Source organism: Oncorhynchus mykiss, chromosome 29 (assembly GCF_057628025.1).
Source record: "Oncorhynchus mykiss isolate SJ-2025 chromosome 29, ASM5762802v1, whole genome shotgun sequence".
NCBI classification, from domain to species: domain Eukaryota; kingdom Metazoa; phylum Chordata; class Actinopteri; order Salmoniformes; family Salmonidae; genus Oncorhynchus; species Oncorhynchus mykiss.
This window is the reverse complement of record NC_143050.1, coordinates 18,041,738-18,067,646: the sequence shown is the minus strand read 5'-3', so window position 1 is coordinate 18,067,646 and position 25,909 is coordinate 18,041,738. Positions and strand designations below refer to the sequence as shown.

The 25,909-nt window shown below is 42.5% G+C and overlaps 1 protein-coding gene across 10 annotated transcripts in view; it reads left to right on the top strand.

Moving 5' to 3' along the window:
• Positions 1-25,909, top strand: part of zmp:0000001168 (signal-induced proliferation-associated protein 1) — a 47,881-nt gene that overhangs the window by 6,098 nt on the left and 15,874 nt on the right. For 8 of the 10 annotated variants that reach the window (XR_005040533.2, XR_005040532.2, XM_036968323.2 and 5 more), the window contains exons 2-6: positions 16,447-18,267; positions 18,393-18,517; positions 18,701-18,889; positions 20,061-20,235; positions 20,898-21,001. Coding sequence is in view for 7 of the 10 variants with exons in the window: in XM_036968323.2 (XP_036824218.2) it covers positions 17,151-18,267; positions 18,393-18,517; positions 18,701-18,889; positions 20,061-20,235; positions 20,898-21,001 (1,710 nt within the window). In the remaining 3 variants the exon portion in view is untranslated. Of the gene's footprint in view, positions 1-14,594; positions 14,912-16,446; positions 18,268-18,392; positions 18,518-18,700; positions 18,890-20,060; positions 20,236-20,897; positions 21,002-25,909 lie in introns of those variants that run through there. The other 2 variants (XR_016493251.1, XM_036968318.2) reach the window with 1 other exon arrangement.

The window sequence follows — 25,909 nt, the reverse complement described above, 5'->3', positions numbered from 1 at the left end:
CTGAATATTTGAATAAATTCACACTAGGGAGGTTCGCTTGCTCATCACAGATTTGCACTCTGTAAATAACCCACTAGTCAGAAATACTGTAGGCAGTGGGTGTGTGGAGTTTGCTGTCGTCAATGTTGTTAATCAACCAGTTATGAAGGTTTTAAATGATATCACTGAAGCCATTGACAAAAAACAGCACTGTGTCTCACTTTTTATTGATCTCTCTAAGGCTTTTGATACAGTTGATCATGCTATACTAAGGCAGAGATTGTCGAGTGTAGGTCTTTCGGAGCATGCAGTTGCATGGTTTGCTAACTATCTGTCTGATAGAACTCAGTGCACTCAATTTGATGGGCTTATGTCTGTTAAATTGTCTGTCTTTAATGGTGTGCCCCAAGGCTCTGTACTTGGTCTTCTCTTATTCACTATTTATATAAATGATTTCGACAAAAATGTTCAAAATGCACCACTTCATTTTTATGCTGATGATACTGTTATTTACTGTTGTGCCTCGTCTCTTACAAAAGCTTTCCAGAACATGCAAACTGCTTTTTATACTGTTCAACATACCTTGTGTCAATTGAAGCTTATCCTCAATACTGACAAAACTAATGGTGTTTTCTAATGCAAGAAATAGACCTCTGAACCTTTAATCTATTACTACCTGTCAGGGCAAGGAGATTGAGTTTGTAACCTCATATAAATATCTTGGAATTTTAATTGATGACGGCCTCTCTTTTAAATTGCATATTCAACAACTTACACAAAAATTTAAGCTGAAATATTTTAGGAATAAGGCCTGTTTTTCTTTTGAAGCCAGAAGGAGGCTAGTATCAGCTACATTTATGCCTTTACTAGACTACGGGAATATTTTATATATGAATGCTTCCGCTCAGTGTTTGAGATCAATTGACACTCTTTACCATGGCACTTTGAGATTTATTTTAAACTGCAAAACCCTTACGCACCACTGCACTTTGTATACCAGGGTTGGCTGGCCTTCTCTAGTCACTCGTAGGCTCAGGCACTGGTATACTTTTATTTACAAAGCCATTTTGGGTTTACTACCTTTTTATTTGTGCATTTTTATTATTCAGAAATGTGGTGGGTACTCTCTTCATTCGCTGGACTTTAAATTATTTTTATTTTTTTACCTTTATTTTACTAGGGAAGTCAGTTAAGAACTAATTCTTATTTTCAATGACAGCCTAGGAACAGTGGGTTAACTGCCTTGTTCAGGGACAGAACGACAGATTTGTACCTTGTCAGCTCGGGGATTTGAACTTGCAACCTTTCGGTGACTAGTCCAACGCTCTAACCACTAGGCTACGCCTGCTAACTAGGCTACGCCTGCTAACTGTTCCAAATGTCCGAACTGAATTTGGTAAAAGGGCTTTTATGTACTCTGCGCCATCGTCTTGGAACACCTTACAAAATACTTTTAAACTGGAAGAACTTCTCCCGATTGGTGTTTTTAAATCACTGATGAAGGATTTTGAGGCTGATTCCCTGACCTGTCAATGTTTTTAATTTGCTGTTTAATACTCTTGTGAATTCAGTGGTTTTTACTAGATTACTTGTAGTTTTTCATGTTGTCTGTCTGTAATTTTTTTGTAATGACTTGGTGCAGCCTATCTTGGCCAGGGCGCTCTTGAAAAATAGACTTTAATCTCAATGAGCCTTTCCTGGTTAAATAAAGGTTAAATAAAGTTATATCATACATACACTGACTGAACAACACACACAAACACACACCTATTCTCGTTATTACAATTCCCATTATAGGAGAAGTGCCCTCAGTGACATTCAGTGGTGCTGAAAGAAGATCTAACTCAATACACTCCCACGAAATCACTACTTCCCCATCCTGAGCAGTCTGATCAAAAAGGCAGAAAACAAGGGAAAAAAAGACCTCCACACACAATATCACATTAATCGGCAGATACATACAACACAGTGAAAATCATTACTGCTCTAGCCATGTCGGAAAAGCACTTCATGTCCATTCTATTACAGTCAATAAGGGTGGAAAGAGTCACTGTGCAACTGGCTGCATTTTCATATTAAAGGCGTTGGCGGTAAAAAGAGCATAACAAAAAAACAGAGTTACTAATTAGAAGCGCTTAGCTGTAGCACTGGTAGATCGGTCCTGCCTGTGTGTGCCTGAGAGGCTCCTCTCAGACAGCTGCCGCACATCGGAAACACACAGACAGGATGTACCTCACAGACCAAGGTGGAGGGCCACACAGCTGGGTCAGGATCAGAAACACTACTAACAGAGCTCAGAGAACCAGATATAGCTTTGTATATAGCCAAGTTATCATTTATTTGTACTTTTAAAAAAATTGAACCTTTATTTAACTAGGCAAGTCAGTTAAGAACAAATTCTTATTAACAATGATGGCCTACCCCAGCCAAACCCAGACGACGCTGGGCAAATTGTTCACCGCCCTATGGGACACCCAATCACGGCCAGTTGTGATACAGCCTGGAATCGAACCAGGGTCTGTAGTGACGCCTCTAGCACTGAGATGCAGTGCCTTAGATTGCTGCACCACTCAGGAGCCTGTTACTCATTATGTATGTATTATTACTTCTATTACATGTTTTACTTTTCTATTATTTCTCTGTTTTCTTTCTCTCTGCATTGTTGGGAAGGGCCTGTAAGTAAGCGTTTCACTGTTAGTCCACACCTGTTGTTAATGAAGCATGTGACCATTTTTTTTATTTGATTTGAGATCCCAGGGTACTAGAATATGCGTCTGTTCACTACATTATCATACATTACAAAGCCACTTGCCATTGATTTCAACTAAATCAATGTGCTTGTGTTACAGTCTCCTTCTCACACTCCATTAAAGTGACACTCGTGGCGAGGTGATACTCTGATGGTTGAACTATACTGAACAAAAATATAAATGCAACATGTGAAGCATTGGCCCCATGTTTCATAACTTGAAATAAAAGATCCCAGAAGTGTTCCATACGCACAAAAAGCTTATTTCTCTAAAATGTTGTGCATTTCTCCTTTGCCAAGATAATCCATCCACCTGACAGGTTTAGCGTATCAAGAAGCTGGTTAAACATCATGATCATTACACAGGTGCACCTTCTGCTGGGGACAATAAAAGGCCACTCTAAAATGTGCAGTTGTGGAGCATGCAGTTGGCATTCTGACTGCAGGAATGTCCACCAGAGCTGTTGCCAGAAAATGTAATGTTAATTTCTCTAACATAAGCCGCCTCCAACATTGTTTTAGAAAATTTGGCAGTACGTCCAACCGGCCTCACAACCGCACAACACGTGTAAACACCCCAGCCCAGGACCTCCACTTCCAGCTTCTTCACCTGTGGGATCATCTGAGACCAGGATGCTTGTCGTCCCACAGATGGCAGACAGTGTGTATGGTGTTTTGTGGGCGGGCGGTTTGCTGATGTCAAAGTTGTGAACAGAGTGCCCCATGGTGGCGGTGGGGTTATGCTATGGGCTAGCAACGGACAACAAACACAATTGCATTTTATCAATGTGTTGAAGGAATTCTAAATTCCTCTGTTTTAATTCCCAATCAAAATTAAACACTGTCAATGCATTCGAAGGGTTTGTAAGACCCTTAATTTATAAGAATGGACAGAATTATAAATCTTAAAAGTCAGGTAACAGCGTTTAATTCAAGAGAGTACTCCCTTCATACATGTACAGTAACATAATAGTATTTGCATTATTCAGTCCAGATTGAAATGTATACATAATTAGTCATCATTGATAAAAATTCCCTTAACACAATGACAATTTGAATGCACAGAGATACCATGACAAGATCCTGAGGCCCATTGTTGTGCCATTCATCCACCACCATCACCAAATGTGTTGCAAGGATCTGTACACAATTCCTTTAAAGCTGAAAATGTCCCAGTTCTTCCATGGCCTGCATACTCACCAGACATGTCACCCATTGAGCATGTGTGGGATGCACTGGATCGTCATGTTCCAATTCCCGCCAATATCCAGCAACTTCGCATCAGCCATTAAAGAGGAGTGGGACAACATTCCACAGTCCACAATCAACAGCCTGATCAACTCTATGCGAAGGAGATGTGTCACGCTGGAAGAAGCAAATGGTGCCAGATACTGACTGGTTTTCTGGTCCACACCCCTACCTTTTTTTTAAGGTATCTGTGACCAACTTATCCATATCTGTATTCCCAGTCATGTGAAATCCATAGATTAGAGCCTAATGAATTCATTTAAATTGACTGAATTCGTTATATGAACTGTAACTCAGTAAAATCTTTGAAATTGTTGCATGTTGCGTTTATATTTTTGTTCAGTGTTTAAAGCATGATGCAAGACTCACGCAAACACAGCCTACACACGGAAAGGAGCAAAATCAGCTTGTATCACCAGGCACAGTTAGCATATTGGCTTGTATCACCAGGCACAGTTAGCATATTGGCCTGTATCACCAGGCACAGTTAGCATATTGGCTTGCATCACCAGGCACAGTTAGCATATTGGCCTGTATCACCAGGCACAGTTAGCATATTGGCTTGTATCACCAGGCACAGTTAGCATATTGGCTTGTATCACCAGGCACAGTTAGCATATTGGCATGTTGTTCCAGGGCAATGCACAATTCTATTTAAGTCATGAGGTACAGAGCACATAGAGCAGATGTGACAGAGCAACAGGCGGTGTAGAGGCCCTTGCTGCTAGAGTCTAGAGACATCAGGTGGTGTAGAGGCCAGTGCTGCTAGAGACTAGAGACAGAGCCATCACGTAGTGTAGAGGCTAGCGCTGGTAGAGACTAGAGACAGAGCAGCACGCGGTGTAAAGGCCAGTGCTGCTAGAGACTAGAGACAGAGTCATCAGGCGGTGTAGAGGCCAGCGCTGCTAGAGACTAGAGACAGAGCAACAGGCGGTGTAGAGGCCAGCGCTGCTAGAGACTAGAGACAGAGCAACAGGCTGTGTAGAGGCCAGCGCTGCTAGAGACTAGAGACAGAGCAACAGGCGGTGTAGAGGCCAGCGCTGCTAGAGACTAGAGACAGAGTCATCAGGCGGTGTAGAGGCCAGCGCTGCTAGAGACTAGAGACAGAGTCATCAGGCGGTGTAGAGGCCAGCGCTGCTAGAGACTAGAGACAGAGTCATCAGGCGGTGTAGAGGCCAGTGCTGCTAGAGACTAGAGACAGAGTCATCAGGCGGTGTAGAGGCCAGTGCTGCTAGAGACTAGAGACAGAGTCATCAGGCGGTGTAGAGGCCAGCGCTGCTAGAGACTAGAGACAGAGCAACAGGCTGTGTAGAGGCCAGCGCTGCTAGAGACTAGAGACAGAGCAACAGGCGGTGTAGAGGCCAGCGCTGCTAGAGACTAGAGACAGAGTCATCAGGCGGTGTAGAGGCCAGTGCTGCTAGAGACTAGAGACAGAGTCATCAGGCGGTGTAGAGGCCAGCGCTGCTAGAGACTAGAGACAGAGTCATCAGGCGGTGTAGAGGCCAGTGCTGCTAGAGACTAGAGACAGAGTCATCAGGCGGTGTAGAGGCCAGAGCTGCTAGAGACTAGAGACAGAGTCATCAGGCGGTGTAGAGGCCAGCGCTGCTAGAGACTAGAGACAGAGCAACAGGCGGTGTAGAGGCCAGCGCTGCTAGAGACTAGAGACAGAGCAACAGGCTGTGTAGAGGCCAGCGCTGCTAGAGACTAGAGACAGAGCAACAGGCGGTGTAGAGGCCAGCGCTGCTAGAGACTAGAGACAGAGCAACAGGAGGGCCTGACTGGAGCAAGGTGTCTGACTGCCTAGAATGTGGAAGACAGCAACTGTAACCACTGCCCTCTCAGTCATCAATGTCATGCAGAAAATGGTATGCAAGAGGACATATGCTGTTGCAGTTGGTGTTGTTTCAGACTTTTACAGCAAAGCATAAGTTAAATTAAACCAATGTCTTTAATAGTCACTGTGCATGGGGTGGCCAGATCTGAGATTCATGATGAAAGAATGTGTGGTAATACATAGAGCCTTTCTGGGTGAGTGTGTGTGAGAGAGAGAGAGTGTGTGTGGGTGGTGCAGCCGTTTCAGGGGCACCAAGATTAATTTCGAAGCACAATAGCGGGGATAGTGAGGAAGTGAGGGAGGCCAGTGTCTCTTCCTCTCTGAGCAGACAGGGTAGGGGTACCATTTCAGACTACTATAAATGCTAGTGTGGGCAGTGTTTCTGCCTCGGCCTCAGAGCCAGCTGCACGTATGGAAGAGGAACCACAGTGTGCAGTTCAGCTCCACATAATAGCAGCAGTGATGGAGTGAGGGTCAGTTCCTCTCTCGTTCCGGTCACACACACACACACACACACACACACACACACACACACACACACACAGTGCCGTTGCAGAGGGACAGCTGTTCTTCCTGCCACTGTGGGCAGTGTGCCAGATTCAGACAGACAGACACATTCACTCTGACTAACTCTTGCACGCATGCCATGTACTCCCATATAACCTCACAATATAGTTCTTTGAGCATGCACATTACCAATACCTTAGTCAAAATGTTCATAGGCTTTCTCACAGTGGTGATGGATGGACATAGTAATGTAAGATGGAGAGAAAGAGATGTATCATCCCTCTTTAAGCTGGTAGTATTCAGTAAAATAGGAAGTCAGGGTTAGATGCAGAAAACGCAGACGATACCATAGAAAGAGCCTTTTCTAAGCCAACTTCCTCTTTCTGGCTGCATTTACTGAAATAGGAGGTAACACCAGATTTAAACATGCTCAGTTCATGACATATTATACATTTACAGTACCAGTCAAAAGTTTGGACACACCTACTAATTCCAGGGTCTTTCTTTATTTTTACTATTTTCTACATTCTAGAATAATAGTCAAGACATCAAAACTATGAAATAACACATATGGAATCATGTAGTAACCAAAAAAGTGTTAAACAAATATATTTTACATTTGAGATTATTCAAAGTAGCCACCCTTTGCACACTCTTGGCATTCTCTCAACCAGCTTCATGAGGAATGCTTCTCCAACAGTCTTGAAGGAGTTACCGCATATGCTGAGCACTTGTTGGCTGCTTTTCCTTCACTCTGCGGTCCAACTCATCCCAAACCATCTCAATTGGGTTGAGGTTGGGTGATTGTGGAGGCCAGGTCATCTTATACAGCACATGATCACTATCCTTGGTCAAATAGCTCTTACACAGCTTGGAGGTGTGTTTTTCCTGTTGAAAAACAAATGATAGTCCCATTAAGCGCAAACCAGATGGGATGGCGTATCGCTGCAGAATCCTGTGGTAGCCATACTAGTTAAGTGTGCCTTGAATTCGAAATGAATCACAGACAGTGCCACCAGCAAAGCACCCCCACATCATCACACCTCCCCCTCCATGCTTCACAGTGGGAACCACACATGCAGAGATCATCCGTTCACCTACTCTACATTTCACAAAAAAACAGAGGTTGGAAAAAAAACTAGAATGTGGACTCATCAGACCAGAGGACAGATTTCCATCGGTCTAATGTACATTTCTTGTGTTTCGTGGCCCAAGCAAGTCTCTTCTTCTTATTGGTGTCCTTTAGCAGTGGCTTATTCACACAGTCTCCTCTGAACAGTTGATGTTGAGATGTGTCTGTTACTTAAACTCTGTGAAGCATTTATTTGGGCTGCAATCTAAGGTGCAGCTAACTCTAATGATCTTATCCTCTGCAGCAGAGGTAACTCTGGGTCTTCCTTTCCTGTGTTGGTCCTCAGGAGAGACAGTTTCATCATAGTGCTTGATGGCTTTCGTGACTGCACTTGAAAAAACTTTCAAAGTTCTTGAAATGTTCCAGATTGACTGACCATGTCTTAAGGTAATGATGGACTGTCATTTCTCTTTGCTTATTTGAGCTGTTCTTGCCATAATATGGACTTTTACCAAATAGGGCTATTTTCTGTATACCACCCCTAACTACCTTGTCACAAAACAATTGATTGGCTCAAACGCATTAAGGAAATACATTCCACAAAATAACTTTTAACAAGGCACACCTGTTAATTTAAATGCATTCCAGGTGACTTACTCATGAAGCTGGTTGAGAGAATGCCAAGAGTGTGCAAAGCTGTCATCAAGGCAAAGGGTGGCTACCTTGAATAATCTAAAATAATCTCACTTTTTTGGTTACTACATGATTCCATATGAGTTATTTTATAGTTTTGATGTCTTCACTATTATTATACAATGTAGAAAATAGTAATAATAAAGAAAAACCCTGGAATGAGTAGGTGTGTCCAAACGTTTGACTGGTACTGTATATGTTTCAATAAGCATGTTAAAACACACAGTCTGTTTTATCAATGATCAGAATAACTGAAAAATAGAAAAATACTTTGGTTTCTTTTTCATACACGAGTGAACACACAAACATGCACTTATGTACACACACACACCAGCCCATTCTCTTATTTACGAATTATTAACCCTTATTTTATCAAGTAAATTGACTGAGAACATGTTCTCATTTACAGAAACAACCTGGGGAATAGTTACAGGGGAGAGGAGGGGGATGAATGAGCCAATTGGAAGCTGGAGAGGATTAGGTGACCACGATGGCATGAGGGCATCTTATGGAACACGACAAGAGGTGCCCGAATTCTGCAGGTACCATATTATGTTTGGACCTGGCGAAATGTGGAAGCTATACCATCCACTAGGGGCAATGTGAGTGCCTATTACATTCTAGTAGTCTAGGGGCTTGCTAGAATGTTGTGGATGAAGATGATGGATGCACAATTAAAGCTTCCTACAAGGTCTTTGCAGACGCTAGATCCGGAGTGTTGTAATGTTGTTTTTCATCACTGCTCTTTGTAATGCATTCTGGCGTTCAACATACTTTTTTACTACCTGATAATTGAGTCACGCCGTATCATTCCTTCCGCAGCCTAGAGGGCAGTATTGTTGCTTGGTTCCTAGATCTGATCTATAGGCTATAGAGTACCACAGTATAATACTCATAAAACCTAGCGGTCAAACAGGGACTTGGTTCCAATCATTTTTCCACCATAATTTTGTTAGTTGGATGTTAGTAAGACTTAAAATAAGCGCTGTATTTTGTGTAGGCTTACTCTAGCGTGATGTTCTGATAATCGTGTAGCCTGTATTTACCCCCCCCCCCCACATGGAATGCTAATTAGCTGCTAATGTGGCTATCATAAAGAATTACAAATGCCATGATGATCTGGACGAGACTGCCGAATCTGTCGAATTCGGCTAACAAAAAATGGAATTGCTAGTTTGCTACGTGTGTCTTATTTGATCGAATATAAGTTTTGTAGAGCTTAGGTTGTTACAAGTGCACTGATAAGTAGGACACATGACATCCTGACAACTTTGAGAAAAAAACACTTTATTTCGGAGTTGTGCCTGTTGTTCACACTTGTATCTGCCCTCTCATTGGCTAGAATGGACCCACCTGATCTTGCCTCCTCCCGACTGCCTTCTAGTCTGAGTAGAGGTCTCTTTAGCTAATATTCCACTTGCCACTCCTTGTCACTGCCAACGAGTCTTTGGCACATGATATGGACTACAGGGAGTGGATCAACTAAAGGGACTGGTACCCAGACTAACATTCATTGTTAAAGCAGCCACTTGAGTATCTGGTCAATATAATGGATCATTTGTGGTGCATTCTTGGTGGGGGACATGTTTACTGTTGCCTTGTTTCAGTCTAGCCTAAGCCTAAAGGTGGGCTTGACCTCCACACACCAATCAACAGTAGTGAGAGACACCCAGTTCACTATGTCCCCCACTGGAGGACACACAGGCAGACAGCAGGCAACACACTCTGTAAGGTGACATTAAATAGACTTAGCAAAATAACATTGGAAATGTGAAAGGTGCCCCAAAAAATTATCCAACTTCCTTTGTGCGTCCAATGTGACGCATATTTTAAAATCACCAGGGTAGGAAGGTAGAAGGGTGGGAAGTGATAAAAAAAAGCACGTGTGGATGGCAGAGAGGGTCATATCTGTACCCTCCCACATGCTGCAGTGACTCAGCCTGGTGACCTGCCAGAAGCCAGGGGGACTAACTGCTCTCCCCGTTGCTATCACATGTCAATCACCACTCCTTAAATCAACATCTGATCTCTGAGACTTGATGATGTGATCCTGTACTGAGCACAGGAGGTTGGTGGCACCTTAATTGGGAAGGACAGGTTCGTGGTAATGGCTGGAGCGGAATAGGTGGAATGGTATCAAATACATCAAACACATGGTTTCCATGTGATGCCATTCCATTCGCTCCATTCCAGCCATTATTATGAGCCGTCCTCCCCTCAGCAGCCTCCACTGGTACTGAGTGAGCTGACCAAAGCTCTGGGAGGGGTGATGAGTTCATAAACAAACAAAAAGTCCTGAAGCTTTCCACTCTCCACCTTCCACTCTGCCACTTTGACAGCGAACCTCTTTTCTGAGGCAATCTATTGAGTAAAGGAGCTATGTGACTTTGGAGACCAATAAATCAGACGGACGTCTGCTAACTATATGAAATAAAAAAAACTGAGATAAAATGCAGGACAAAATGAGAGAGTGCGCCAGAACCAATCACTTAGCATTCTCTGGACCTGGCACAGGCCCTACTCAGCGGGCAGCAGAAGAAAGGAGGGGTGAAGTGATGCGAGGGAGAAGTAGCATTAGGATTACTTTATTTCCTGAAACCAATTTTGTGCGCAATAATACACCCACTGGCTGTTTTTAGTCTTTTCAACCAGTTTTGTGTTTCTAATGACACGGTAGTCGTGCAGTGTCAGTCCAAATGTAACAGACAGAGCTGGGATCAATAACGGGCCCTGGGATTGGCTGCCGGGCATAGTGAGAATACGAGGTTAGTTGGCTAAACCTAAATCAATTATCCTTAATGGTCCATTTAGGCCCCATTGTACCGTAAGCACCAATCACTGTGATTTGGAGGACTGAGGTTGTGTAGCTGGTGGCAGTACTGTGATTCAGCATAAAAATACTAGTATGCAATGAGGAAAATTGTGGGAAACCCGATGTTGCTCTCAAGTCTAGTGATAGTATTTAAGAGGGAGAGGGAATCATTTCATTACACTTCTATACTTAATAAAAGATACTCCTATTAAACACAAGTACTTTGTTTTTCATCTAACATGTATGCTTGGAATCCTGTTAAAGTTTCACACTTCTCTGCAGTTCTAATGAGGGTTTTAGAAATCATGCCAGAAGTACAGAAATATATACTCTTAATGGCCTTTGGTTTGATCTATCACAGTAATCTGGCCGGTTCCCCATTTCAACAGATCATTTTAATCCCATATGTGCGTAGGTAACCATGAGCCAAAAACAGAAACAGGTCAGGGGAGTCTGATATTTTCAACGGCAGGTTGCATCGTCATTGACGGCATAGCTGTTTTATAACACAGGAACCAGCTTGAATATTCAACAGACACTGTAACATACAGTAGAATAAATCAATGAGTCCATAAGGGATCTGTAAGCCTAAACAGCCACTGAAACCTGACATAGAGAACCAGTTTATCACATGAGAGAGCGGATATGGCCGTGGGGTGGATACCTACCCTGGTCATTGATCACATTTAACGGCTGCCTGTGGTGAGCTTTTAAGCTGATTTTCACAGAGCTGGGCCTGAAGGAAATACATTTATACACTACATTTAATGAATGTACCCTACTGTAGGCTACAGCAAAAACAATTTATAATTATCTACAAATACTTTTGTTGTTGTTGTTTTCCCCCTCAAAATGATTTGCTGATAAGAAAGGGCTTAAAAATGCATCAGATTTAAGCTTGATGAAGGCATGTGAGATGGAGGTCAGGAGTTAAACAGAGATTTGTGGTTGGCAGGCTGAAGGCTGCCAGGTCTCTCTCTGGTAGTCCAGTTAGCCGTGATGGGAGGGGGAGAGCAGAGCAGGGATATGATGACGACACCCATCCTCTGACGGTTAAAAGGTCAGGATGCATGTGACATCACTTCCTGCTGCACAGGACGAAGCCTAGAAGGGAGTAGGGGTCAGAGATGGCACAAAAAGAAAAGTGTCCAGGAAACATGGCTTCCCTAAAGTGGGTGTACAGTCACCATGGCCACATCCGGACAGCACACACCAGCAGCCCTGTAGTCTTGTCCTGGGCTTTACATGTACACCAAACAGGATGGAGACCCCACTGCGCTGAGCACTCATGGCCTCCAAACCACTAAGGTCCCAGCAGAGCTGGTGAAAGATAGACAACACTAGAAAACATGAGCCCAACACAGACATACTGTAGTACCTGTAGAGGGGAAGTCTGCTGGAGTAGGCAAAGTCCTGCTATAAAGACTGGATCAACACAGGTCACACAGAGAGCAAAGATACTCAGTATAGTGACTGAGATCTGAGATCATTAGCAGCCACTCACTGCTAACAATGTTTTATCAGCGTAGTTAGACAGTGCATCAAACACCAATGTTGAGGCTTAATGATGTAGCGAGGCAGTGCGTTCCTGGTTGGGCTTCTGAGGCAGTGAGACTGCTCTGCTTTCTGGTTTCATGAGAGGATCTGTTGACTGTGGAGTGGGACCACTGAACGGTCACGATAAACGCACCCAATCTTCAGAAAGTCCTGGAGAACACTCTAATCCCTTGGCTGCATGTCTTTGGTAATCCCTCTTTTGCTTAATCCTTTGCTAGAGGAGGAAATACACTGCAGTTTGTAGGTTATTGTGATTTACTGTAATATGAACTGCATACAATGAAGTGGAGAATGCATATTGATCTATTAAACTCTCCGTCATATAATGATTTCACGTGAAAACATTAACCCATTTTCTACAAAGTTTCAAAAACTAACATCCTGCCCTCTACCTTTTGTTTGAATGAAAGGCCAACATGCAGATCTAAATAGATATTGAATTTGGTTAAAGGAAGGGACAGATGCGATAGAAATAGGTTCACATGACCTTTAGGGTGAGGAAACGCTATAACGTTGATACATTCAACAAAGTCACTTCCGTGTTTGACACAGAAACCACCAGACGTGCTGGTTAGTAGTCTGTGAGGGATGGAGAAATTAACATTGCAGCTCTGCACAGAAGTGAGATGAGCAGGAACCTGTGGTCACCATGGTCCCCTGTTGCATAGTTTAAACTAGCGATCTCAAGCCCCTCTCTTGGGGTGGGCAGTTAGAAACAGAACATCACATACAAATATAAGATCTTAATCGGATCATCCTGTTGCAGGAGAACTTCCCTGCAATGTAGGAAATGTTAAACTTGTGATATATTTCAGCTTGAAAAAGTCTTCTTGAAGTTCGTGATTTCCACTTTGAAAATTCAGATTTGATTTTCCCTTAAGAAAAATGGATCAACCCCTACAAAAATGTCCATTAATTATAATCCACATAATAATTCAAATGTCCTGTTGCTGCAGGATTATTTTCTTGCTGTAGCGCACTGGCTCAAAGTAAGATCCTACATCTGTACAGCACTAGACTGGTTAGAGTTTCCCTTCATCAATCTGACTCATAATTTAAATATGTACAGTATGCCTCTAAGTCAATCCACAGAACATGGGAGTATAATGATTTGCCTGCAGGACAGCCTCCTCTGCAGCCCTTAATGTGGTTGTAATGAACAAGGCAACAAAACCACTGGATTTGCAGTTTTAAGCTGGCAATCAATTTATAATGCATGAGACTGAAAAAATGAGAATGGATTGATCAAATATTTAGCATGTGTTATCGTGTTGTTAAAAGAGACGACCTACATTTATTTACAGATTTTGAGATTGTTGATTGCTTGCTTACAATCTGCCATTGGTTCACTAAAAACACCAGGGAACTATCTCTATGAGTTGTGCAGGAGTGTGTGTGTGTGTGTGGGGGGGATGTACCTGCTTACAGTGGATGTACCTGCTTGAACTATAGACCACAAAAAAAATACTCTGAGTGTTCTCGATGAACACATACAGATCCCTTGGTCCTGTTTGGAACTACAGTAATGCTCACATTTCAGAAAATTCTATCCTGTTCTCAGACTGTACCAAACATTTGACTGACACAGCATGTCAGGAGACTATAGGCTGGGGGATTCATAATCCTTGGATGGAAACTAAGTGGCTGGGCTTGGTACCAGCAGGGAGATGGATGCTGCTGCTCTGTCCTTGAACAAGTCAAACCTGATTTGCTGCAGAAGAAATTGATATTATCCAGAAAATATATCAGAGTGAATTACTGTGGTTAAAGGCATCTAGTAGATAGTGCAATTCATAGATGGAGGCTTCATTTCAGTATGCATGTCCAAAATGTTATCATGTTTCACATGTCATCATGGTCTAGGTCTAGGCCTACAATACTGTATTTATACCACCGGTTACAGGTGTATTATTCCTTTTGTGGACATACAGGGAATTGCCATCTCCAATATTCAGTCAATAAACGGAATGGCTATTTACATTCACTTTTACAGAGGCACAGAGAGAGAGAAAGAATCGAGATAAAAATAAAGAACGAGAGAGACTGAGACAGATATTACTTCCTCACTCACCAATCAGCTACACGTCTCTGCAGCATTCTGTGCTGTGTGGTGGCGCGCCGGGAAGCTGAGCTGAGCTGCATCACTGCACCTGCTCTCAAGACTGCATATCATCTGGAGACAGGAGTTGCATGATAAATAGCGAGACAGCAAGCAACTTTGAGAACCCTAAACGTAACCCTTACCGTAACCATTTAAAATGTTAACTTCAATGGGTAGGGATGTACCAAGGATTCCAGATAGCAAAGACCGTAGAAGAATGCCCTCTCTCATTTTCGTATTAACGCGAAACGGGTTTCCGATATCGTGTGATTGACGTCAATTTTGCCATAGACAAGGGAAAAGAGAAAGGGGATGTCAGGAACCGAAGCAATTCATTTGCAAACAACCTATTTTCGCCGGTGAGTAAATCTAAACATAAAATAAAATCAATGGTCTGTAATGAAAACGAATAAGGATGTTTAGATTAGGCCTAACTAGATGATGAAATTACGCATATTTTAGCAATAGGCTGGCCTTGTCACCTAGGGAACTCTCACTTGTACTGTACAAGTATCAATCGATGTGTTTGTCGCGGGGTCTGGAAAAGTCTGGCCCAACCCAAATGATGACAGAAATAATGAATGAGTTGCCAAGATCTGGTATCAATGTAGCCTAGGCAGCCGATAGTATTGGCTAGATTTGCACAATCGTCTAGGAACGATGTGCATTCCCGGTAATACACTGGTGTCCCCCATCCACTACTCAGGCTGAAAAGGCATACTTTCCCGCCTTAACTAGCTATAATTACATTTACATTACATTTTAGTCATTTAGCAGACGATCTTATGTGCCTTGCTCAAGGGCACATCGACAGATGTTTCACCGATTCGAATTGGTTCTGGGAGCAATCTTTCAGTTACTGGCCCAACGGCTAGGCTATCCCCCTCCCTTGGCTGAACGCGGTGTGCAACATCCTAAATTGTCCGAAAATCCGAAAATGGTGGTGAAAAATGGTGTTTTATAAAGAGACACATATTGAGAGACACATAGTGCACATATTTTTCCCGTTTCTTTTGCGGCGGCTCGCCATTTGAAGATCTTGCCTTTGCAGCCTGAATGGGGGATGCTTTATTTACGAGCCGGTACATTTGACAGACAGAGAGAGAAGGTGAGAGACAGACAGAGAGGCATAGAGGACAGACTGAGAGCATGAAAGGGGGAGAGAGAGACAGAGAGAGAGAGAGAGAGAGATCTTATTCTGTTGGCAGGCTGGCCAGCATTGTTAGGTTTATGACTATTGTATTCAGGGCGTCATGCACCGCAAGAATTTGAGGGGGCACAAAGTACGAGGATGGCTGGGGGGTGGTCCAGAGTAAATTCTGAAACAGCTTTTTCCTGCAACCTAGAGCCATAGTCATTATGCATAATTCTATGTAAAAAAACAACAACAACATGTTTATTTTTCTGCATATTGAAGCATACCTCTTGAGACGTCTAATATCCTCCTGACGGGTGTTTGTTATTATATCTTTTTTTAACTAAACATGCTTTTCTACATGTTCTGATTGTATTCTTAAATTGTCTTTGGACAGGAAGGCCCCCTCCTCCAGCCCACAGTGTTCTATTGATTGTCTGTAGGGTGGATGTGGTGGGCCATATGACTTGCTTGGCAGCTATTTTTGGAAAGGAAAGTATCAGAGGTGAAACGCTACTGAAAAATACAACACACGTCAGAGCTTCTGGTTTTCCTATTCACGTTTCTACACTTCATTGTTGAAAATAAATGCATGGTAATATTTTGGCCAAAGGGGCTAAAACACTGGTCTATGGTTTGCTTTGCAACCGTTGAATGAAATCTGAGGTATCCGGAAGCATAATAGCAGTGTCAAGCCAAGATGGGTGTCTGCGGTCAAACCATACTTAAAAATGACCGTTGCTTTGTCGCTGTGTACAGGTGTCCAGTGGAAGAGACCAAAGAGAAGCAAGCATGTGCTGAGGGGTGGGAGCTGATGGATGACAGATCAGAGAGGCCGACACACACGCAAATCCTCCCCAACCCAGAGGACAGAGAGCTGGACCACACCACGACTGGACCACACCACGACTGGACCACACCACGACTGGACCACACCACAACTGGACCAAACCACGACTGGATCCCACCACGACTGGATCCCACCACGACTGGACCACACCACAACTGGACCACACCACAACTGGACCACACCACAACTGGACCCCACCACGACTGGACCAAACCACGACTGGACCACACAACGACTGGACCACACCACGACTGGACCACATCACGACTGGACCCCACCACAACTGGACCCCACCACAACTGGACCACACCACAACTGGACCCCACCACGACTGGACCACACCACGACTGGACCCCACCACGACTGGACCACACCACAACTGAGGCACACTAGAATAGTAGTCATCTGCAAAGCCAAAGCTGGAGGACGTCCTAAAGGAACTTGGAATGGGTGTACGTTTTCCAGACCTAAAACATATTATTGTATCTGATACAGTCATCTAATAGTCCTTTGCATGTTGTTATTGAATGTGGATGAAGACCACGTGTAGTCCTCTTACTCATCAGGCTTGACACAGTGAGGAGAGATAGTTGGAGTTGGAGTCTGAGGCACCATGCAGTCTGACGACCTCTTCCTACGCAAGTTTTGCCGGCAGAGGCCACGACCCCCTCTGACAACGGTCAACTTTGACTCTAAGCGGGAGGGTGGGGTAAGGGCGCGGGTGGTGGCAGGGGAGTGGCCCCCGAGGAGGGATGGAACAGATGGGGAGAGTCTTACTACTCCGAGCTGTGTGGGTCTGAACCTGAGGTCAGTGGGCCGAGGACACATCATGCAGAGAAGCAACAGTGACGTGACGCTGGGAGACCTGGACTCCTCTGGTAAGGCGGGAGGGAAGGCAACACGGGCGGTGGGGGAGAAGGCAGGTGCCGGGGCCCAGGAGGACTCAGGGGTGGTGCTGCACAGGGAGTATGGCAGCCTCTCCTCACTGGAGAGACAGATAGGTCTGTCAGGAACCCAGGAGCCGAGTGCAGAGGACCATGGTGTTCTGAGCCCCAACGCCCTCCGCTTCAAAGACCCCTTTCTGCTGCTGGGCCTGCAGGGAACCCCTCCAGAGCCTGACGGCTTCTTCAGGGCTCTGTCCACCCCCGCAGGAGACACCCCAAAACCAGCCAAGCCCCCAAAGCCTGAGGGGCTGAGCAAGAAGGCCAAGCCCTCTCCTCCACAGATCCCCCAACCAGGTCCTTATGACAACCTGGGTGGAGGAGCCTGGGTCAGGAATGTTGCCCACTATGATGTCCAGAGCATTTTGTTTGACCTCACAGAGGTGGCTAGCAACCGAGACAGCATCGGCCGCAAAAAGAACATCACCTCAGGGGCATCGGCTGCCTCGACGATGCGTCCCCTCACCCAGGCCACGCCCTCGCAGAGCGGGGGCGGTGTTGGGGGGGCTGTGGAGGACCCCTCCCTGGACGAAGGAGATGGCATTGACAACGAGCTGCTGCTCAGCTGCCCCCACTTCCGTAATGAGATGGGGGGTGAGGAGCGGGCGGGCCTGGGGCATACGCAGGGCAGAGGGGGTCTGTGGCTAAGCCTGAGGAACCCCAACGATGCTGTCTCAGTACTGGAGGAACCCAGAGAGAGCCACGTCCAACAGCAGGGCAAGAGCAACTACTTCATAGAACACGCAGACCTGGGAGCCCACTACTACCGCAAATACTTCTACATGAAAGGTGAGTGCTGTGTAGGTGTGTGTGAGAGAGGTTGTTTGCTTTTCTTGAATTAATAGTGTTAGTCAACAACAGTGTTATAAGGAAACCTGTTATAGATGTGTAAAAACACTCGTTTCACTCCTCAGATCATCAGAACTTCTTTGGCATGGATGACCGCCTTGGTCCAGTGGCCATCAGCTTCCGTAGAGAGGAGAAGGAGGGGTCTAGTGGAGCTCAGTATAACTACAGGATCATCTTCAGAACCACTGAGGTCAGTCTACACCGCAGACTCGTGGTCAAAAAGAGTAGACAGTATTGACAGACTTACAGGTCCTTTTATGAAAACATACTGGCATTCACTCATCCACAAACCCAGACTGACACATTATGGCATTACGAAGTCACTCATCCATTTCAGTCACTCACACCCCTCTTGCCTTTCTCTTCCTCCCAGCTGAAGACTCTGCGAGGCTCCATCCTGGAGGAGTCCGTGCCCTCAGCGGCCCGCCACACCACCCCCCGAGGCCTGTCTCCCAAGAGGCTCCTGGAGTTCATCATCCCAGAGCTCAACCTCCACTGCCTGCGCCTGGCCTCCACCTCACCCAAGGTCCGAGACACCCTGCTCAAGCTGGACGAACAAGGGGTGAGTAGGTCCCACCCATGGTGCTGCTGCTTACACTGCCACAGCCATACTGCCAGTGGCATAGAAATGGAATATATAGATAGATTATTAGAATGAATAGAAATGGGCCTCCCGAGTGGCTCAGCGGTCTAAGGCACTGCATCGCTAGAGGCGTTACAACAGACCCGGGTTCATTTCCCGGGCTGTGCCACAACCGTGGGCCGGGAGTCCCATAGGATGGCGCACAATTGTCCGGGTTAGGAGAGGGTTTGGCCCAGTATCGTCTAGGTTAGGAGAGGGTTTGGCCCAGTATTGTCCGGGTTAGGAGAGGGTTTGGCCCAGTATCGTCCAGGTTAGGAGAGGGTTTGGCCCAGTATCGTCCGGGTTAGGAGAGGGTTTGGCCCAGTATCGTCCGGGTTAGGAGAGGGTTTGGCCCAGTATCGTCCGGGTTAGGGGAGGGTTTGGCCCAGTATCGTCCTGGTTATGAGAGGGTTTGGCCCAGTATCGTCCAGGTTAGGAGATGGTTTGGCCCAGTATCGTCCGGGTTAGGAGAGGGTTTGGCCCAGTATCGTCCAGGTTAGGAGAGGGTTTGGCCCAGTATCGTCCGGGTTAGGGGAGGGTTTGGCCCAGTATCGTCCAGATTAGGAGAGGGTTTGGCCCAGTATCGTCCAGATTAGGAGAGGGTTTGGCCCAGTATCGTCCAGGTTAGGAGAGGATATGGCCCAGTATCGTCCAGGTTAGGAGAGGGTTTGGCCCAGTATCGTCCAGGTTAGGAGATGGTTTGGCCCAGTATCGTCCGGGTTAGGAGAGGGTAGCCTAGTGGTTAGCGTGTTGGGCCAGTAACCAAAAGGTTGCTGGATCAAATCTGTTGTTCTGCCCCTGAGCAAGGCAGTTAACCTGCTGTTCCCGGGGCGCCGAAGAGGTGGATGTGGATTAAGGCCGCCCCCCTCACCTCTCTGATTCAGAGGGGTTGGGTTGAATGCATTCAGTTGTACAACCTACTAGGTATTCCCTTCTTTCCTTTCCATAATCGACATCCATGTCTTCGGCGCCCGGGGAACACTGGGTTAACTGCCTTGCTCAGGGGCAGAACGACAGATCCTTACCTTGTCAGCTCGGGGAGTCGATCCAGCAACCTTTCGGTTGCTGGTTAACCCTCTCTCCCTCCCTCTCTCCTTCTCCCTCCCCCCAGCTGAACTTCCAGAGGAAGGTGGGGGTGATGTACTGCCGTGCAGGCCAGAGCTCTGAGGAGGACATGTATAACAACGAGAGCTCGGGGCCGGCCTTCGAGGAGTTCCTGGATCTGCTGGGGGAGCGAGTGAATCTGAAAGGCTGGGAGAAGTACCGAGCTCAGTTGGACACCAAGAGTGAGCACTGCACATACAGATCTGCTCTCTTAATTTGATCACTGGTGTTGCAGGGAATTTTCCTGCGCAGCAGGATGCACACATGTAGTGTATTCAAGGTTTAACAAGGCTTCTAACATTTGTAATTTTGAACTTATTTTGAACTTATAAATGTTGGACTTGATTAGCCCTAGCAACAAAATTTACCAGCCCCCAAAATATTTTCCATTAATTATAATCCACATAATAATTCACATTTCCTGTTTCTGCAGGATTAATTTTCCTGCTGTGAGAAACTGGACAAATTAAGATAGTGTGATAATTACTGTACAAGTGTACTTTCAAGACATTATCTATAGGCTGGATATAGCTCACCCTGTCTGGAGACACACACTATCTAGGGGGCATTATTTGCCAGGGAACGCATAAGATTAACACTATCTAACACTGTGTAATCGTAGCAGTATTGGGGGAGGTCGTATAGTCTCTGTGTTTGTCCTCCATCTTAATACTGTCCATCACTGTGTAATCTCAGCACCCTAGAGTCAGACCACAGTGTACTGACAGTTTAGTCTGTGTTTACACTATCTGGAGACTGTCTCTCACTCTGTTAACTACTAGGCTGAGAGCGACGTGTGTAAACCTTTCTCTGTGTGTGTGTGTGTGTGTGTGTGTGTGTACAGCGGACTCCACAGGGACCCAGTCCCTCTACACACACTACCAGGACTATGAGGTGATGTTCCATGTGTCCACCATGCTGCCCTACACGGCCAACAACACACAACAGGTAACAATACACACTGCTTTACAGGACACCAAGGAAACCCAGTCAACTAAGGGGATCGCGAGTGGCGCAGTGGTCTAAGGCACTGCATCTCCGTGCTAGAGGTGACACTACAGACCGTGTCTCACAACCGGCCGTGATTGGGAGTCCCATAGGCTGGCGCACAACTGGCCCAGCGTCGTTATGGTTTGGGGGGGTAGACCGTCTAAATAAAAATTTGTTCTTAACTGACTTGCCTAGTTAAATAAATAAATGACCAGCTATAGCAATGATGGTGTGATAACATAGTATTTAGAAGGTACTTTTGAAATTTGAAGGCTCGCGCACATCACACCGACCGGATATGGAGCTAGCGTTCGTTTGCTAATCGTTCAGCGCGCTGTGTTTTAGGGACCACCCGCTGTAGACGTCTGACTGCCGATGTTTTTCACGAGATTCTACATGTGGGGTCGCAAATGACTTTCAGAGATACTAAGTACTCTTAGCCAGCAAATGCAATTGGTGTGTTTGAGCCTTAATGCGATCAGAAGCAGAGGTCCTGATCTTTTATTCAAGCACGGTCTTTTTATGTTGAAGAGAATAATCAACTTTCACAAGCAGCATTCCTGTAGTAAATCACAATTTAAAAAATAATCTTCTTGATTCTGTGTTTATTTCATGGTTATTCTTTGGTGGTAAAAGCTACACATTTCCCCATAGTAATATATTGAAATGAAGGCTTTCACGCTTGAGTAATGTCGCACAGCAAGCATGACAGACAAATACTTTGTTCTTCTGCGTTTCTATGTCCAACACCCACTCTAAAAGCATGCTGTGTCTGCCTATAGCTACTGATATACTGCCTCTCTGTCTATTTGGCTGGCAGTCAGGCTAGGGAGCCTCTCACATGTCAGCTCTTCTGGTGGAGTGATTTGGAAACATGACACCATGCAAATAACTAATACCAAATAACTAACTGCACATGATCATTAGTGGATCAAATAACTAATACCAAATAACTAACTACACATGATCATTAGTGGATCAAATAACTTAACACCAAATAACTAACTGCACATGATCATTAGTAGATCAAATAACTAATACCAAATAACTAACTGCACATGATCATTAGTAGATCAAATAACTAATACCAAATAACTAACTGCACATGATCATTAGTAGATCAAATAACTAATACCAAATAACTAACTGCACATGATCATTAGTGGATCAAATAACTAACACCAAATAACTAACTACACATGATCATTAGTGGATCAAATAACTTAACACCAAATAACTAACTGCACATGATCATTAGTGGATCAAATAACTAATACCAAATAACTAACTGCACATGATCATTAGTAGATCAAATAACTAATACCAAATAACTAACTACACATGATCATTAGTGGATCAAATAACTAATACCAAATAACTAACTGCACATGATCATTAGTAGATCAAATAACTAACACCAAATAACTAACTGCACATGATCATTAGTAGATCAAATAACTAATACCAAATAACTAACTACACATGATCATTAGTAGATCAAATAACTAATACCAAATAACTAACTGCACATGATCATTAGTAGATCAAATAACTAATACCAAATAACTAACTGCACATGATCATTAGTAGATCAAATAACTAACACCAAATAACTAACTGCACATGATCATTAGTAGATCAAATAACTAATACCAAATAACTAACTACACATGATCATTAGTAGATCAAATAACTAATACCAACTAACTAACTGCACATGATCATTAGTAGATCAAATAACTAATACCAAATAACTAACTGCACATGATCATTAGTAGATCAAATAACTAATACCAAATAACTAACTACACATGATCATTAGTGGATCAAATAACTAATACCAAATAACTAACTGCACATGATCATTAGTAGATCAAATAACTAATACCAAATAACTAACTACACATGATCATTAGTGGATCAAATAACTAATACCAAATAACTAACTGCACATGATCATTAGTAGATCAAATAACTAATACCAAATAACTAACTACACATGATCATTAGTAGATCAAATAACTAATACCAAATAACTAACTGCACATGATCATTAGTAGATCAAATAACTAATACCAAATAACTAACTACACATGATCATTAGTGGATCAAATAACTAATACCAAATAACTAACTACACATGATCATTAGTGGATCAAATAACTAATACCAAATAACTAACTACACATGATCATTAGTGGATCAAATAACTAATACCAAATAACTAACTGCACATGATCATTAGTAGATCAAATAACTAATACCAAATAACTAACTGCACATGATCATTAGTAGATCAAATAACTAATACCAAATAACTAACTGCACATGATCATTAGTGGATCAAATAACTAATACCAAATAACTAACTACACATGATCATTAGTAGATCAAATAACTAACACCAAATAACTAACTGCACATGATCATTAGTGGATCAAATAACTAATACCAAATAACTAACTGCACATGATCATTAGTAGATCAAATAACTAATACCAAATAACTAACTACACATGATCATTAGTGGATCAAATAACTAATACCAAATAACTAACTACACATGATCATTAGTGTTTCAAATAACTAATACCAAATAACTAACTACACATGATCATTAGTGGATCAAATAACTAATACCAAATAACTAACTGCACATGATCATTAGTAGATCAAATAACTAATACCAACTAACTAACTACACATGATCATTAGTAGATCAAATAAATAATACCAAATAACTAACTACACATGATCATTAGTGGATCAAATAACTAATACCAAATAACTAACTGCACATGATCATTAGTAGATCAAATAACTAATACCAAATAACTAACTACACATGATCATTAGTGGATCAAATAACTAATACCAAATAACTAACTACACATGATCATTAGTGTTTCAAATAACTAATACCAAATAACTAACTACACATGATCATTAGTGGATCAAATAACTAATACCAAATAACTAACTACACATGATCATTAGTAGATCAAATAACTTAACACCAAATAACTAACTACACATGATCATTAGTAGATCAAATAACTAATACCAAATAACTAACTGCACATGATCATTAGTAGATCAAATAACTAACACCAAATAACTAACTACACATGATCATTAGTGGATCAAATAACTAACACCAAATAACTAACTGCACATGATCATTAGTAGATCAAATAACTAATACCAACTAACTAACTACACATGATCATTAGTAGATCAAATAACTAATACCAAATAACTAACTACACATGATCATTAGTGGATCAAATAACTAATACCAAATAACTAACTACACATGATCATTAGTAGATCAAATAACTAATACCAAATAACTAACTACACATGATCATTAGTGGATCAAATAACTAACTACACATGATCATTAGTAGATCAAATAACTAATACCAAATAACTAACTACACATGATCATTAGTGGATCAAATAACTAACTGCACATGATCATTAGTGGATCAATTAACTAACACCAAATAACTAACTGCACATGATCATTAGTAGATCAAATAACTAACACCAAATAACTAACTACACATGATCATTAGTAGATCAAATAACTAATACCAAATAACTAACTACACATGATCATTAGTAGATCAAATAACTAATACCAAATAACTAACTACACATGATCATTAGTAGATCAAATAACTAATACCAAATAACTAACTACACATGATCATTAGTGGATCAAATAACTAACACAAAATAACTAACTGCACATGATCATTAGTGGATCAAATAACTAATACCAAATAACTAACACCAAATAACTAACTACACATGATCATTAGTGGATCAAATAACTAATACCAAATAACTAACTACACATGATCATTAGTAGATCAAATAACTAATACCAAATAACTAACACCAAATAACTAACTGCACATGATCATTAGTAGATCAAATAACTAATACCAAATAACTAACACCAAATAACTAACTGCACATGATCATTAGTAGATCAAATAACTAATACCAAATAACTAATACCAAATAACTAACTACACATGCTCATTAGTAGATCAAATAACTAATACCAAATAACTAATACCAAATAACTAACTACACATGATCATTAGTAGATCAAATAACTAACACCAAATAACTAACTACACATGATCATTAGTAGATCAAATAACTAATACCAAATAACTAATACCAAATAACTAACTGCACATGATCATTAGTAGATCAAATAACTAATACCAAATAACTAATACCAAATAACTAACTACACATGATCATTAGTAGATCAAATAACTAACACCAAATAACTAACTACACATGATCATTAGTAGATCAAATAACTAACACCAAATAACTAACTACACATGATCATTAGTAGATCAAATAACTAACACCAAATAACTAACTACACATGATCATTAGTAGATCAAATAACTAACACCAAATAACTAACTGCACATGATCATTAGTAGATCAAATAACTAATACCAAATAACTAACTACACATGATCATTAGTGGATCAAATAACTAACACCAAATAACTAACTACACATGATCATTAGTAGATCAAATAACTAACACCAAATAACTAACTGCACATGATCATTAGTAGATCAAATAACTAATACCAAATAACTAACTACACATGATCATTAGTGGATCAAATAACTAACACCAAATAACTAACTGCACATGATCATTAGTAGATCAAATAACTAACACCAAATAACTAACTGCACATGATCATTAGTAGATCAAATAACTAACACCAAATAACTAACTACACATGATCATTAGTAGATCAAATAACTAATACCAAATAACTAACACCAAATAACTAACTACACATGATCATT